Source organism: Drosophila willistoni, assembly GCF_018902025.1.
Source record: "Drosophila willistoni isolate 14030-0811.24 chromosome XR unlocalized genomic scaffold, UCI_dwil_1.1 Seg143, whole genome shotgun sequence".
NCBI classification, from domain to species: Eukaryota; Metazoa; Arthropoda; class Insecta; order Diptera; family Drosophilidae; genus Drosophila; species Drosophila willistoni.
Window position 1 is genome coordinate 3,104,005 of NW_025814056.1, and position 17,705 is coordinate 3,121,709.

A 17,705-nucleotide genomic window follows, 5' to 3' on the forward strand; every position below is an offset into this window, starting at 1 on the left:
AGTAATAAAACTAATTGGGCAACAAAAGTCATTTTTAAATTATGAAAGCATTATTAGTTTATATATTTTAGATAACATTTTTGATATTTTAATCGGTCTTGGTTAAAATTCAGACTGCAATTGAATATAAATGTTTTCAAGGTTAAGAAATGAAAGCCTGTTGTCTCTATTCTATTGTGATTCGAACTATTCTGTTTGCCTGCCATTTAAACAATTTACTCGTTGATTCGCTCACAAATGTATGTACATATGTATGTATATGTAAGAGAATCGGAGTATTGTGTTCATTGTTCTGACATTTTTCCCTCAATATATAGTATGTATCTACATAGCTTACTGTCTCGACATGCGAAAATGATTATTTTTCTATTAAAGTCTGGGTTTTCTCTTGTGTTTCTGTATAAATATCTGTGAGTGTATGTGTTTGTGTGGCTATTTGGATGGATATATTTCAGCATATATTGTATCTGGCAAAAACAGTTTTCATTGTGTGTTGTATAAATGTAACAATTGATTTGGATTTCGTCTTTTGGCTCCTTTAAATAGCATTGAGTTACGACAATGGAAAAAAATGGAAATGAAATCGAAATACTTGTGTCACTCACACATCATCAGATAGATGGATGGATGGACGGATGGATGGGCGAATGGATGGTTGAATGAATGGATCGACACTGTTTGGGTGGTGGCACTTCATTTAGTTTATGTCTTTTGTCTGCTCTTTATGTTCAAAGATATGGCTACAATTTGAATGAGAGTCTGCCTTACAGACAATTGTGAAAGTCGTATCTACTACTTCTGTCTTATATTTCTATTCCATTTTATTTATGTGCTGCAAAACGTTTTATGAGCAATGTTTCTTTCCGATTCCTTTCTTTCGCACATTTAATCATTTTCCTTCTCATTTGTGGGTTGGGTGAAATGACGGGGTCGGACGGGGCGGTGGGGTTGTAGTTAGGTAGGAAGCGGAACCTGTTGGTCGGTCTGGTGCTCAAAATGGCGGAACTAATGTGTCCAAGCAGTGCCGGGCTGATGCCGCTGCCATATTTGAATTATTATTATGAAAGGCATTTAGGTTTTAGGGCGTGACGACGACAATGACGACAAACAACAAAAACAAGAAAGAAAAAAAGCATCACGAAATGGCAACGCGTAAATTCCACACAATTTACTAAACAGTCAACTTTGACGAAGGACGACATGTCATTTCGTTCCTTTTCTTTTTTTAACCTATAACCGCAACCAAATTACGGAGAGAGAGAGAGAGAGGGGGAGAGTAAGAGACGAAAGCAGACAGGAGGAAAAAAAAGGAAAATCGATTTCTTTACAAAATGATTTTAAATTTTAAAAACTTTTCTTTGGTTTACTTCAAAAGTTGTGATAACTTTCGATTTCTTATTCACAAGTTATAGATTGAATATTTACAAATGTTTTAATGCATCCACCGATCCCATTTTGCAGATATGAATATTCTTAAATCTCTCTCAAATCGAAATCTTGAGATATACTTGAACCTCTCTAAAAGGGATCACTTACTTTATATTTTAATATTGAATCTGTATTTTTTGTAATGTTTGGTCATGGTCATAATATGTAAAATATTTGCTAAACATACAATGAACCTCTCGTTTTATTACATTTCAAAAATGTCCTTGGGCAATTTTCACAGCTTTTGTTTCCGACCAGATAGAGTGTGAGAAAAGTTAACAACTTTTTCTCTTTTTTTTTAAGCTGCCCGCAAACCCCATTTATTGTGGTTTTATTTTGCTTTGGCAGTCAGCCAAAAAAAAAAATCAAAATTATCAACTTTAGTACTTCTTCCTCTTCTACTTGCTAATTACACAATGCAATTGGGACTGGGGATTTAATGGAGTGGGTGAGTGAATGAGAGAGCTGGAGGCACAATAGCAATTTCAAAATGATGTTACTTGTCTTAAATTGATTTAATGAACAGATGTTAAACTTAATTGATCTAATTGTATGATGGTTTTTGATTTTGATTTAAAAAAGAGGGGGTTTGGGGGGAAATCAACTAACCAACTTATTTGCAGGGAAGAGGTGGCAAAAGTGTCATAACTCGTAAATCAACAAGTAAAATTAGTTATTCAAGTGAAAGTCATTTTGGGCGTGCACAAAGGATAGACGGATAGACCAGAATAGAATAGAACAAGACAAACAATTGAAATAAAAATACGCACGACCAGAGCTAGAAGATGCTAGTAAAATACATAGAAATAAGGACCAAGACAAGAACCATGTCCAATTGAGTGACCAACCAGGCAAGAAAAAGAATTGGAATGTGAATGAGGGAGAGAACACATTTAAAATGCAAACGAAAGCAAAAAAGGACTTTGGAATGCGTTTTAAAAATCTAGAAAGAGTCAGAGTCAGAGCTAGAACAGGAGCCGTATAAAAATGCAAAGGCCATAAATCAAGAGGTGAGGACAAAAGGACAATACAGAAATGGTTGTTGGGAGCAAAGTTGTTGGCAACGGCAGCAACTCAATTAAGTGCTCCTTGGATGAATGGATAGAAACGTAAAACTAATGCTGAAAATGTAAATTTAAAAAAAATATATAAACACACAGTGGGTAGTTTTAGGCTTAAAAATTTGATTTATTGAAACTTATTTAATAGTATTTAGATGGACTACTATGCTGAGCATTGCTTATGACCACACAAGGTCCATGCTGAACCTTTACGGAACTCTCACTACGCCAATCGCATTCGATGGGCACAAATTGACCCTTTCGCATGACAGTTTTCGGTTTGGTTATGCCATAGCAGGCATATTGAAAGACAGTTCGGGATATGGGCAGACATTGCTCATAGATCTCAACAATATCGGCATGCATGCTGTCCACTGTGAAGTCCTGACCGCAATGCAATTGCTGATGTATATGCAATTTACTCGAACGACTGAACTGAGTGCGACAACGACGGCACTGCAATGAGGATGAACGGCTAGAATTGGAGCTAGTAGGTGAGGAGGACGTTGAGGATGGAGATGCTGGCACCGACGAAGAGGTGTCCTCTGTGGCCAGTCGTGTGGGCAGCTCATGCAAACGTTGGAATTGACCCAATATATTATTCACTATAAGGAAATTCTTATTGGGCAATTGTTGAAGAGTTTCGCTTATATGATAGGGCACCACATAGATTTCTTTGGTGGTTCTGCATTGTTGCAGGCCATAAAGATTCACCCGCATATTGGGTGGAAAATATCCATGACATTCACGTGAGTGCTTTAAATAGGCAGCTCGTATGGTGGCCAAATCTGATTCGCTGCTTACTGACGATGACGAAGATGATGATGATGACAATGATGACGCCCCTGTCACCTCTTGCCTCAGTTGCAATGGCAAGGAGTATTGCGAATCAATCGTAGAGTCACCATTATCCTCGATACAATTACGCTTCACTTGCACTTTCAAACGGGTTATGCTGCATTCCTCCAGGCCCATGTCCAAATAGTTGTGAATCCTTTGCAATAGCATATCGTAGACCACACTGACACACTCCTCAATGTCATAGTGATGATCCACCTGAAGATTGCCACTCTGGAAAATTAGCACCTGATTCTCCACATTCACGTAGCAGGCCAAATTGAATTCCACACTCAATGTGTTCCCCTGATGGAACATCCAGCGCAATAGCTCTGGCACTCCACGGGCACAAGTCTCCCCCATAAAGTGTTCCAGTTTATCCTTGGCACTCTCATCGCAAAAGAAGAATGTCTCGATCTGGCGTGCCTCAATGATGTCCAGGACAGCTTGTTGCTGTTTGCTTAGCTGGAGCAGCTTGTTCGACTCCTGACCATCGTGTAACCAATGCTGACTGGGTGGCTCATCGGCATCTATGCAACTAAAGCAGGTGGCGCACTCATGCAATTGACCTTGGGCATACCATTGATGATGAAAGGTTTGAGTGGTTGACTCATTGGTGAATACAAAACTTGAAATTGGCTCCTCGTCAAACATGATGGCAAGTAACTTTTGGTGTTGTTGCTGTTGTTGTTATCGATGTGTATAGCACAAGATTCAATTGTGAACTGATATGCTCTTTAGCACTTCACATCGATTATATATACCCTTGCAGGTAGCTACATAATTAAGCAGATCCTACCTGATCTACACTTTGGGTTTGGGCTCACACAAAACTAATCTTGGTTTATGATTTTATTAGGCCCATCTGTTGCCGGTTTTGCAATCTCCATATGTCATCACCACCACCTGATTAGCTTTGAAAATTTAGGTATATTTGCCTAACCTGGGAAAACCCCAAAATGACAACTTTTATTAGTAAGGAAAGCTACCTGCTGCCTGGAAAGAGGCTACGAAATTGAATACCAAAATAGTGCGAGTTCAAGAGGTTTCAACACAACTACAATTGCTTAAAAATCATGCTTAAACCTTTAACTAACAAATATATTGTTAACTAACTATAACAGTTTATAGTATTTTAAGAGCCTTAACTTCAGTAGCGTTCTTTTAGCCAACACAATAAACGAAAAAACGAAAGTTTTTAATCAATCGGAATGGCATTATAGCGCTTTATAGTTATTGATACTGTGTGGATTATAATATTATTAACCTGTCCCCCTACATAACCCACACACGTCAATAATATGTGCAGAAATGTTTTTTTTTAAGCGCTTTTGATCTTTGTACTTAAGCTTCCAATGAATCCCATAATTCAGGCATACATACATGAGGTGATTTTGGTTTGGATGAGATTAAATGGGATTAAAAGTTAAAATTCTGGTTTTCTGCAATGCATTTAAATGCATTAATGAGCTAAAAGAACTGTAAAAATATTGCTGAGTAAACTTAAAATACAAAATAAATGATATATGTGTGTATGTATATAGGATGATAATAATTCCATGCTGTGTCAAACCACGCCCAATTTGAGTAGGAATCCTGCGATTTGCAGTAGTTAAAAGCCATCAACTAAACTTCATCGCCATCATCATCATCATCATCGGTACCGTCATCGTCATTTGCCACTCGAAATCCTTTTTCTATTTCCATTTCTTTTTTGTCAACTGGTCGCCACTATGCATTTTGTTGTCGCCACGCAAACTAAGTGGACAATGGCCACCTCGTGGCAAGTGACGCGACAATGGTGTTGGTTTGCCACCCCAACCACCCAACCACCCAACAACCCATCCACATCAACTTGGTCACACTGCAGTCACTTAATTTCCGTTTCCGTTTTTTACGCTTCATTGTTCTGGCCCCGTTTTGGCTTGGCTGCTGCTGCTGCCTTTTGCCTAGCCGCGTCTCTCTGGCGTCGACAGTGTTCCTGTTTTCCCTTTTGGTCTTTTTTTGTTTTCCATTTTCTCACTGTCCACTGTGTGTGTTTGTGCTACTCCCTCGTTGTGGTTGTCTTTGTTGTCCTTTTTTGGTTTTAATGCTGCTCTAAATAAAATATGCTTGAAAATTAACAAAGGCAATTAGAAGGTACTTAAAGCTAAAAAATACAATGATAATTTCTCGGCAAGTTACACTGCAACCCAGCACCATTCATTTAAACCCACCTACATAGTCTTTGTCATTCATCCATGTGCCCGTTGGCTCTTTTATTTCTGGCTTTTAATGACTATTTAAATATGGTGAATTCTCTATATCCATAGGGGATACCCTTTCATATAAAAGGATGTCCTGCATATCTACCCTTGCCCCTTTCTCATTCATGAAACTGAATTCGTATTTCGTTTTACTCTCAAATGCAAGATCAAAGGATTGCTTGAATTCTTTTTTTAGTTGCGGTTCATTCCAACCTCATGGGCATGTCCAAGTTCCATTCAAAGGTCTTAACATTCGGAATACATAAGTATTCAGAACAGAATACTACAAATCGAATCATTTCCCTATAATCGAAAACCGTAAAGTAAATATCTTTCAATGTTCAAAAGTTTTAAACAAACTATTCAGCAAAAGGAAAGTAAAGAGTATCAAGTGATTAGACCATACGTATAAATATTTTTCATATTTGTCCTGCTCGTTTTATTTATATATTCCCTTAGTTTTTATATTGTATATTTTTCCATTTTTATTTCTTTATTTTTGTTGAGGTATGTGAAACAATGCGGCTCCACACAGAGCGCCGGGCATGGGAGCAAAAAGTTAATTAAGTCAGAGAAATGGAATGCATTGAGGGGACAAGGAGGTGGCAGACGGGGAGCATTTCTGCCTAGCTACTCCTCCAGGATATGGTAGAGCTTTGAAATGATTTTTTTTTTCCAAACTAAAATGCAAAGTGATGGGTGACGCTTGGAGATTTTACTTAATGCGGCACTCAGAAAGTCGTACTTTGAAGTTGGCTGGGCCCATTAAATCCTTTAGCCTCTTTTAACCCCTTTTACCCAAAAATGCAATCCCTTCTGATATATCTAGCACAACATTGCACTCAAAATCAAATCAAATCAAATACTAACTGTAAAAGTGTTATTTGCTATGGTCAGAAGGACCAGAATGTGTGAAACCTAATGCCAAATGAGAGACTAGACCGGAACAAAATGGAAGAGTACAAACTAAAGACGATGCAGTCAATCAACCGTAGTATGGATCACATGCCCAAACAGGGGGGTGCAAATGGCAAAGAAACATACATACATACATACATACATACATACATATGAGACTATCGATCCACTTCACTTCTTTACCTCTCAGTCGGTCTCTCGTCACTTTCTTTTTTCTCTAGTTCTCGAGTTGTCATAAAATTTTGAATTGCTGGTTAATCCAACCAACACTTTCTTTTTTCTTCCCCTAGATACCCTATAGGGATTTCTCTTCTTAAAGGCATATTAGGTTAAAGTCATTGACCGAACTAGATTCTAACTAAGACAACCTATTCACATCTATTCTCGAGTTGATGACAAATAGCATAACAAAGATTTAAAAGTTCCTAAATGCTGACGTTACAGGGTAATTGCAAAGTCAAAAGGTGCCAGATTTTAAAGTTGTTTCATTCTGCTTAAAAGCTAAACTAAAGACCTCGTATAATGGATATGCAGCACGACCATAAGAGGAGGAGCAGGAAAGATGGCTGGTCTAGGCAGACAGATAGACGGACAGGTGTTCCAGCAATCCAAGTGAAAGCCAGTAAAATTGAGTTGGATAAAATCTGTGCATGGGTTTTGTCTTCTATTTTTCCTTTTTTTTCTTTTTTTGTTCTGTTCCTTTTCTAGCTTCCTTTTCGTTTCGTTTTTGCCCTGTGTTGGGCTATCTCAAAGTGTTGACATTTTGTGTTTTTACTCATACATATTTTGCTTTAGGTCCGTCGTCTCAGGCTAGTTGGGTTAACAGTTACTTGGACATATTGTTGGCAAAAAAACAGACAGCACTTTTGGTTTGAAGCCAAACGCATGAGTAGGAATATAGATATACCTAGAGCTATAGCTATACGTGAGGAAAATTGTTGGTTTTGCAATTTATGCCAACGGACAAAGAACATGAGGATAAATGCAAAGAGAATTTACCCCCATTTCTGTCACCTACAAAATACGAAAAAAAACACACACAAATTTGCACACAACAATGATGGAAAATTTGTTCAGAATTGCGTTTGGTAAAAACTGATTTCCCAAAAGCATTTGAAAGTAGAATTTAAAGATTATATAACCATATGGAATTTCACAAAAGCCCATGTCCAAGTGAAATTCCGAAATATGTTTATCCCTAAAGGTGATGGTTTTAGTGGTTTTTAACATAATTTAGATTCTGTACAATGTGGGAATTGAAAATTTAACAACTGACTTAACGTAAAAGACTCTTTCCATTATACTATGAAAATTAAACTATGAAATAAAAATTAAAGATTGCGAAATATTTATAGGACGCCTTGAAGATAAAGTTATTTTAATCATCTGGATTCTGAGAAACCCTTTGTTCTGAGGTAAATCTTTTTTATAATCTCGCGTATCCCTAGAAGTGTTCAGTTAGTTATGTAAGTTGAACACATTTAGCTCTGCACTTTAATTAGGTATTTCTTGTTGGTTTATTTTTGTGGAATTAACCTTTCGTGCTGCTGTATCATTTGTCAAAGTGGATTAATTTTGAAAAGTTTTCTCTTTTGGGTAAAACTCATTTCCAGGCACTTAACTCTTTATCCAACTGCCTAGGTCCAAGCAAACAGTGAAATCTTAAAAACTTTAATTGAATTTTTTGATTTGTAAATCAAAGTTTTAGTATTTCAATTTTGTGTTTCTTTTTTTTACGTTTTCTTGGTTTGTTACTTGGACTAGTTTGTCGGTTTGGGTGCTTTGGTTTTCCATTCATCTTGGTCATTTGCACTCTAAAGCTGTTGCATTGGAGGGTTTCTGGTTTTCTTTTCGGTGGCGGTTTCTGTGGCACTGAAAACTTTAAAAGCTGCAGAAATTCGCTCCCGTTCTTCTTCAGTTTTCATTTGCCCGTCCTGTGGAGAATGCAATTTTCCCATGCATTTAACTGTCTAGAATTTTTCATGGCAATTTTAATGTTATTTTCTCACAATTTGCTGCCTTAATGCAAATGTCTGATGAAACTTTTCCACTTTATGCACTCAAGTCGTGAGCCTATCCAATGGGTTTTGGGTGAGGGAGAACAAGTTGGAGAAAAATGTGACGCGTGGTGGCAAATGGCGGGGTAGATGGAAAACTTGTAACTTGTGCTGCAGTTTGTGTTAAATTTCATATTCATACAACAAACACCAACAACTACTACTACGACTAACAACAACAATAGCAGCGACATGAACAAAAACAAAAAGGTGGGTTGGTTCGGTAAGTGGATGGGTGCGTTGATGGGGTGTGGGTAGTGGGTAGTGGGTAGTTCGCCCGCTCGGTATTCATCCACTTGACGCGTCTGGCTGCAAAAATTGCCATAAAAAGGAAAGAAAAAAAAACTTTGGCTGTCTCAATGGCAAAAGTCGTCAAACATTGTCGCCAACATTGCCGTTGCGTCTTTTTCGTTTTCATCGTCCTGGCTGATCGTCTCCCAACCAAGTTGGTCGTCGTAGTCGTCGTCTTCGTTGTCGTCGTCTCAGTCATCTCAGTCGTTTGCATGCGTAATTCAAGCAATCTACAAAACGTAGTCTGAGACTGAAGTAAGTGGCAAGGGTCTTGGTTTGGCTTCAGGGGCGTTCCATGACATTCCTGTCGCCGCTGCTGATGCCGCCGCAGCGCCGTCAGCCTGTCAGTGGGTTTGACTGAGCCGAGGTGTTGACGTTTATGGACCAGGCGGCGAAAATCTCCCCCGCAATTTGTCAGCAAGTTTTGTGTTGAGCTAACAACTAAATTCTATGCTTCTGCTGTTGATGTAGCTGTAGCTGCCACAGTCAACTGCAATGCAAATTATGCAAATTTTCTCTCTTTTAGCCTTTCACTTTCTAGCTGACTGACTGCAAGGTCAACTGACATACAAACATTCATCCTACATCCTACAAAAACAAGCAATTGTGAACCCTTCTTTAATGCATATATAGAAAAAGAAACTGACTGTGAGTGAAAAGCTGAGCAATTAAAATGCTTTACAATTTTGTCAAAGATTGAGTCACTCACTCACTCACTCACTTCTCGGGCCCTGTGCCTGGGTTATGGGTTTGGCATTAGATGAGGTTAGAGATGCATCATATAGCATACCCTGAGTACTTGTGAGTTTATGTCCTTAACAGCTTTGTCAACAGTTCTCAGTTCTCAGTCTCTCAGTGTTTGTGCGTGTGTGCTTACGAGTATATCGAGAGAAACAATGATGAGACTGACATTAGCAGAAATTTTCAAAATAATACTTGATGAAATTGTAAGGATATACTACATAGCACATATGTATACTTCATACATATTATGTATGTAGATTTGCTTCTCGTTTACTTGGCAATTTTCAATGGTCTATGATGAACTAGCATTTAATACCCTGAATAGTACAAAAATAGTAGAACTTTGGCTAACTAAGACGATGATATACATGGAAAGACAAATTGAATTAGTAAGTGACCGAAATCATGTTCTCTTTAAACTTCCGCACTTGTTTACTCAATAACTCACTGACTCACTTGTTCATTGATCTACTAGTTCAGTTCTTCTCTCAATGAAGACTGTGCTATTGAGTGACTGAGTGCATTTAAAAAATATTGCTTCTGATTAAACGTAAACTCTGTCTTTTATATATTAAACTTTAATTCGTTTAATATACCCATATACTATTATTGGGTATTCGAGTAGTCGATTCGTGTTCGTACCTCTTGTTACCACCTTGAGTAATTCATTATGTATGCCGGTCTATAAATGAATCTAGTTAATTTATTGCATTTAATTGAATTGCATTTCATATGAGGTTTTCCCTGGTTTTTGGGGTCATCGCTGTTTGTGTGGAGAAATGAATCTCTTGCCTATTTGTGTTCTTAAGCTTATTAAGTTTGTTTTCCCCACTTACCTACTTACTGAACATGGACTCTATATAGTAAATAAATCCATCTGTCTTGGATCTGGTTAGCATTGCATATAATAATACAAACATACATATGTATATGCATTTTCAGTATTGACATGCATAATTTATTATTGCATTAAATTGTTTCTGCCGAAAATTGTTCCACTGATGTTCAACTTAATTCTGTTGAAATTTTTCCCTTGCAATTTTCATTAGTTTCCTTAGATTTTCTTTTGCAAAAAGGGCAAAAAAATGTTCCTCGCTGCCAAAGAAATTTACTCATTAAATTTATTCCGGCACCTCCCGGCCTCCAATGTTGCTCCATCATCAGGAAATCTGTTTAACTGCTCATTTAGCTGCTGTAATGTTGCTGAGAAGGAACACAAAATCAATGCATTGCGTTTGAACAACGACATTGGAATACCCTTTATTAAAGCACATCAATTAACTAATTTCTTTTCTTATGTGATACTGTCGCAGCCCGTCGAAAGGCGGAAAATGTAAGTGTGATGGACATTAAGGATATTAAGTTGGAAATGTGAACCTTTGCTAAAGTAGGGTATTCGAAAGGGCTAGAGCAAAATGTGCGTTGATTATTTTATCCCTTTTAACTTTGCTTTTCATTTGCTTACGTTTCGCTTTTTTCTCTTTTCTTCTTCTTTTTTTGTGCTTTTTCCGCTTTTGGAGTGCAGAGCAAATGCATTTCTTAATAATCCTTAATCCTTTCAAGATACTTTTTACCTGGGATGTTTTTTTTTTTATATCTGGTTCCTATTCATCCACTTTCTTTCTTTTGCTTGCCTTTTTAAGGCTCGGCTTTTTATCTCATTTCTCATTAAAAGTGGTAAGTCGATCAGTCGTAAAAATTCATTTAACATGCAATCAATTTGAAATCGCTGTAAAGCACACATTGGGGCCAATCCCAATTTTTTATTTTTTGCATTAATTTGATCTACAATAACAGAACAAAAAAAACCGAACCAAAGTGTTTGTTTTTTTGTAGACCAGAACTAAGTAAAGTTTAGTTCAACCGAAGTATAAACCATTAATAAATCTTTGCTAATAAGTTTTTATTCGGCTTTGGCCGTCACATTTACATGAAGTTGTAGGTAAATTTGTTTGTTGAAGTTTGCTTTTATATGGGCCACAATGGCGTATCTACCAAGTTCAACTCGATAACTTTACTTTAGATGTTATGCTAAAAAGTCGGTGTTGGACCCAATGTGGGAGAGCATCTAAATATTTCACTTGAAAAGTCATTTCAATTTTCCGTTGACCCCAATCACTATGAGCAAAATTCAGCCAACAAGAGACGCTATAGAACTAAAGTTGCTGCAACATTGTCTTAACGGAAGTGCTGTTGATGCCATTTTGTCTAGAGACCGCAAATGTATACATACATGTTTATATATTAGGATGTTCTTGGCACAAAAAGTGACGAGCATAAATTCAAGAGTTTCTTTGGCCAAATGGTACTCCTTATTTATTAACACCTAAATAATACTGCGAAAAGCTGAGTTAAAAGAACTTCTTCGCCCTAAAAAATTAGCGAATATTTCTCCTTAGGTGGGTTAAAAACTACTGTGAAACTATTTCTAGCTAATTAACTTCTTTCAAAACGACATTCCGATAGCCCTGCAGGGAACTAAAATATTAGGAACTTTTTTTCTTATTTTGGAACCAGAAAATGTTTTTAAACAAAATTTAAATTATTAACTATCTAAGCCGCATGAGTTTTTAATCGATTGTCGTATAAATTAAGAAACAAATGAAACTTTTTATTAACCTAAATTAACTTCCCAAACGATTTGAAAAATGGTTAGTAATTGTGGTGTCTCAACATAGACCCAATTTAAATACAAGACTATCTTTCTTGTCTACTTCATGTGTAATGTGTTTTATTTTCTACTCGTTTTAATTTCATTTACATACATTCGTTACAATAACTTCCTGTTTTCATATGTTACATTTGTTTTATTACATTAATGTTAATTGGACTCTATGCAAATGCAACGTTTTAATTATAAAATACAATATATATAACAGTTTTAATAATTTTTTAAAATATCGGTATTGCATAACGGGATAAGGGATAAAACGTGCCGACTTCACGTTAAACTTTTCAGTGTTTTTGTTTGAAACGTTATAAAGATTGTAGATTTTATTATACCCTTGCAAAAAGGGTATATTAATTTTGGTCAAAAGTGTGCAACGCATAGAAGGAAGCATCTCCGACCATATAAAGTATATATATTCTTGATCAGCTCGACGAGACGAGTTCAAATAGCCATGTCCGTCCGTCCGTCCGTCCGTCCGTCCGTCCGTCCGTCCGTCCGTCCGTCCGTCCGTCCGTCCGTCCGTCTGGATCAACGCAAACTCCTCCTAGACCGTAAGAGCTACAGAGCTGAAATTTTGCATGTAGGCTTGTATATACTGCAGGCGTTGTATATCTCGGATTCAGCCGGATCCGATCACTATATCATATAGCTCCCATACAAAAGGCAAAGTCACGAACAGTGACTTTTCTTAATAACTTCGTTATTTTCTGAGCGATTGTCGTGAATTTTAATATTGGTAAGTTAATTACACATATAAACGACTATGCCAAATTTGATCAAGATCGGGTGACTATATCCTATAGCTCCCATAGGAACGATCTTTCGAAAACAGTGACTTTGGTGAATAACTTCGTTACTTTTGACGCGATTGCTTTCAAATTAAACATTTGTTAGTTTAATATATCTGTTAATGATTGTGCCAAATTTGATAAGGATCGGGTAACTATATCATATAGCTCCCATAGGAACGATCGGTGGAAAACAGTGACTTTGATCAATATCTTCGTTATTTCCTATGTAGGCCGTTCTTTCGCAAACATTAGCCTTTTTAGCTTAAACGTTTTTCCACTTTTGATGGCTATAGGTAAGGAAAGAGTTACCAAAAATGTTGCAAGGGTATACAAACTTTGACGCGGTCGAAGTTAGCCCCGGCCCTCTGGTAGTTCAAATTAAGTTAATACAACAGATATATAATAACTATTATTTATTTCTAGCAAAAATCACAAGTTGTTTTTATCTAAGACCATTAAAAGGACAAAAAGAGGGTAAAAGAATATAATTTTATTTTCAAGCAACACCCTAATATACATAAGTATAGAGAGGTACATGCTCTGTTTGATACGTGATTTGCTTACAATTTTCATACTCATACATATATGTATAAGTAGGGCGTGACCGAAAGTATGCGTTCCTGGTTTTCGAAAGCAAACTGAAAATTGATTACTTGCCTAATTAGCGAAAATTTACCATCAATTAGGACTGTGGCTGCATTGGGAAAGTGTGTGGCTGCAATTTGGACGTTAAATGGATACAATACCAAAAACAATCTTTGAGAGACAGCCACTTGATGGCACACACGAAGTGAATGTGCTTCAGCTTACCTCAGTCACTTGGCTGCTTTTATCTATGCAACAAAGACAGGCTTGGCTAATTAGGCTAATTTGCAGATAATTAAGAATCCGCATTGCAAAACTGTGGCTGTTGAGCAAACAAAATGAAACAAAAGAGTAGACTTTGAAGCTTTTAGGGATCTCTCACCTGTTGGCCACTTGGCTGGTCTCTTCCATGCCATGGTTTAATAATGGATATGTTGCCATTTTCTTGTCGTTTTAGTTCTAGACAGAAATCACTGTTCAAATTGAAAAAATGCAGCAAATCAAAACAAAGGCACGTAAATGGCCTTAATACTTTTGTGGTTGCCATATGGATGCAAATGCAAATTATTGGTGACTGAGGTATAAAAGTGAGTGACGTTTCGCCAGTTGCCATAATTTTGTTTTGTCCCCCATTGTGCATTCCCCTCGTCTCTGACTGATTCTTCACCATCATTTATCGTTCTGGCGGCGTCATCTTCCTCTTTTCTATATTTATTTTCTGCGTAATTTCATAATTTATGCATAATGAAATGAAAGTTGTGGTTGGGCATTTTTCTGAGCACCGGAAGTTGTCTGCGCTCCTCTTTGCTTGAATTTCCCTACATCTCATTGCGGAGGCCCCCTCTATGTGTGTGTGTGTTCCTAGAGAGGAGCCTCAGTGTGTTGGCTGCCTGCCAACTGACAATTTTTTCAAAGCCCTGTCTAGGCAACACCCAACTGACATTTTTTATTTAAGTTTCACCTCCTCCCCATCGTTCCTCCACTTCCTTTCCGTTGCTTTTTCATATATATATATATATTATTTTTTTCTTTACTAATTTAACATTTCAGCGTCCAATTAACATTTTAAGCCAAAAAGCTTTAGGGAGTTCCATAGCAAAGAGGGGACGTATGTATGTATGTGTGTGTGTGTGTGTGTCTAAAAGAAAATGTTGATTATGAAATTTTTATGCACCCATTATTAAGTGCAAGCTGAAGAGTTTGTCGAATTCGTAGACATTTTGTATATGTTCTCTCTCTCTCTCATTTCAGAGTTAATATTTATTTGGCAGGGTTCCCTATTCTACTCAAAGTCAAAATTAATTCTTTAGTCAATTCGAAATCAAATTAAAAGTGTGCTTCAAAGGTTGTCCTATGTGTTTTCTGCTTGGTTTTTTGTTTTTCAACTAGGCATTTTTTTTTTAAATATTTGAAAATCACCCACGGATTCATTTGTCTTTGAGATGCCTTTTATAAGTCTAGAAAAATATTTGAATTCGAGGATATAGTCATAGTCTCTCCTCTCTCTATGTAATGTCTTTGTAAGCTCTACAGAGTTTTGGCATTCCACAAAAATAATGCATAAAGTAAAAGAATCCCGTATATATAAGCCAATGAACCTTTTCAAAAATGTCGAAAATGAAAATAATGAATCAGTAGGATGATGGATTCTAACAGTCGGCTAACTCCCGCCTGGCAGTGCCACTATAAAAAACGAATCGGTGGGCCATAGCTGGCATATTTTCCTATGATAGAGTTGAAAAGAGAAAGAGGGACAGATAGAGTCATTCATATGCAAGTTACTTGAAAGCGAGGTAAATGCAAAATTTTATAATTTTCAAGATAGAAATATGCAGAAATTTCTCATACGCAAGCTCATTAAAATTGAAATTATGTTTATGTCTCACTCAGTGTATGAGAGACCAGTTACGTGCACATAAAACACAGGAACCCTTTGTCGTTTCTATATAGAGGAAGGGAAAGAGAGCGCAGGGGTGCGGGCTAAAAAGTGGGATAAAAAACAACGTTCCCTAGTTGCTGCAGCAGTAGTGTGTTAATTTGTGCGTAAACGTTGCGCTAACGAAGCGAAAACCTTTGTGGGCCAAGAGACAGAGGCCAGAGAACGCGTAATTGAAATGGCATTTAAATGTGTTCAGGGACCTTCGGTATGCAAGATGAAAATCGAGTGGGGATTTTCCGTATGAGAGAATGTCATAGGAAATGAAATGTGTGGTTAGTTCGAGGGTTGATGTGATTGATTGTATGTACATACATATATCATCATTTAAAATAAATAAAAGAAAACCTTAAAAGCTATAAAATCGATTACAAAGATTAAATGGGACTAAGGGATCAAGGAATTAAGTTGATTGGAATCATTGCTTAACCGCAAAATCTCCCCCTCATTTTCAATCAACACATTTCCAACACTTTAGCAAACTACTTATGCCAGTATCGGTAAGCAGATTAAGAATCCAAAACATTTCAATTATAAACATTTCATTAATAAATATTAAACATTTTACTTCACTTTAATTTAGTGCATTTGTTTGTTATAAAAATTGAATACTTGTAAAATGCAATTTCATAAGAGTTCAAATTTAGTGACATGTTTGCCGAATTATACTTAGTTTAACTTTATTTGCAGTAGCAATTTTCATCATAATTACCAGCAGTTAACCTTGAAGTTTAACCTCTAGACTACAAAAACCAATTAGTCTTGCGGAGAGAACTCTCTAAAACAACAAAACGCTTAATTTCTCTACCATCCTTTGTCGTACAACTTTCTCATAGACCGCAAACTTTGCGACGTTGTCCAACACTATGCAGTTCCATTACAAAAGTTCCACCCACATATATCAATTACACAAGTTTCGTTAGACAACGTCTACACCATCAACATCTACACCAACATCGTCGTCGTCGTCATCGTCATCTTTATTCAGTTGGTCCTCTCATTTTCCTGTTGTAATTGCATAGAAAATTGCAACCGCTACCCAAAAAGTTGCTCACCCCACATAAATACATACATAGCTCCAAAGTGAAGCTAAAGTTAAATTGGCATTTGCATTCCTGGACAATATCATAACATGGACTTGAGCGTACAAAACATTTCCGAAAAATCCACAAAAAAAAGAGGAACAAAAAAACAACCAGGCAAAATAAAACTTCTGTTTTCATTTCCTTTAAATTTATGCTCTATGCTAGATTTCATTGTTTAACTACAGGCAAAACAAATTCGCTTATTTTGATATTCTCTTTTCGACTTAAATGCGTAAATATTTTTACGCTCTTGGAAAAAGTTCGCTCTAAACTTTAATTTACTTCGAAGTGCTAATACCCTTTGGAAATAGAAATGATTTTAACGGCAATCAATTGCCGAGTCCTTTCATAAATGCATTGCAAATGTTTTTCGATAATACGGGGATGACGTCTCGCCCCTATCGCACCAAAAACAGGAATCTCTCTATATAGTTACATAACATTGATATTAAATTTGTAATGCAAACTTTTCACTACTCCATATTTGCTGCAATTTCAAGTTTGAAATGTTTGGAAAATCTAGGAAATGTGCATAATATTTGTGCATAAAATACTTATATATATAAAATCTATAATCTCCTTTTGGGACTTTTTTAGAAATTTTGGGGATTCGAAGTATCCATTTTTCTACGGAAGGTGAGTTCAGAATTCGTGATTTTACTGTTCTCATTGGCGTAATGGCTTGCTGACCCGCTTTTTCCAATTATTCAAGAGGTCGTTTGCTCTAATCATCTACCAAGGTTTCCCTTAAAGATAGACATACATGTACATATGTACGTGTACATGATTTGGCACAATTTAAAGAAAAACCTTGTCCCCTACTTTCGACTGCAACCAGTTGGAAAAAACTTCATGTTCTTTGGGATGTTTCAATGCGGTTGTTAATACAATAAAACATAGCATACTTATTAGGGCATATGTCATAAAATGATTGAGGATTGACAAAATTATTGTTAAAAAAAAGGCAAAACTTGCTAAAGCTTTACATTTCCGTGTATTTGTATAGTCATTCAATTTATACAAAATTTGTTGAAGTACATTGGACCCTCGGTTAA

At 36.7% G+C, this 17,705-nt stretch overlaps 1 protein-coding gene across 1 annotated transcript; it reads right to left on the reverse strand.

The window, feature by feature from the left end:
• Positions 1-2,595: 2,595 nt before the first annotated feature.
• On the reverse strand, positions 2,596-4,063 carry LOC6645559 (protein terminus). Its single transcript, XM_047011886.1, has one exon. It carries the CDS (start codon positions 3,978-3,980, stop codon positions 2,631-2,633), a length of 1,350 nt encoding a protein of 449 aa, XP_046867842.1. The 5' UTR covers positions 3,981-4,063; the 3' UTR covers positions 2,596-2,630.
• Positions 4,064-17,705: the final 13,642 nt, after the last annotated feature.

Excerpts from the sequence above, each read along its gene's own strand:
- LOC6645559 (XM_047011886.1), bottom strand. The coding sequence starts at position 3,980 with ATGTTTGACGAGGAGCCAATTTCAAGTTTTGTATTCACCAATGAGTCA.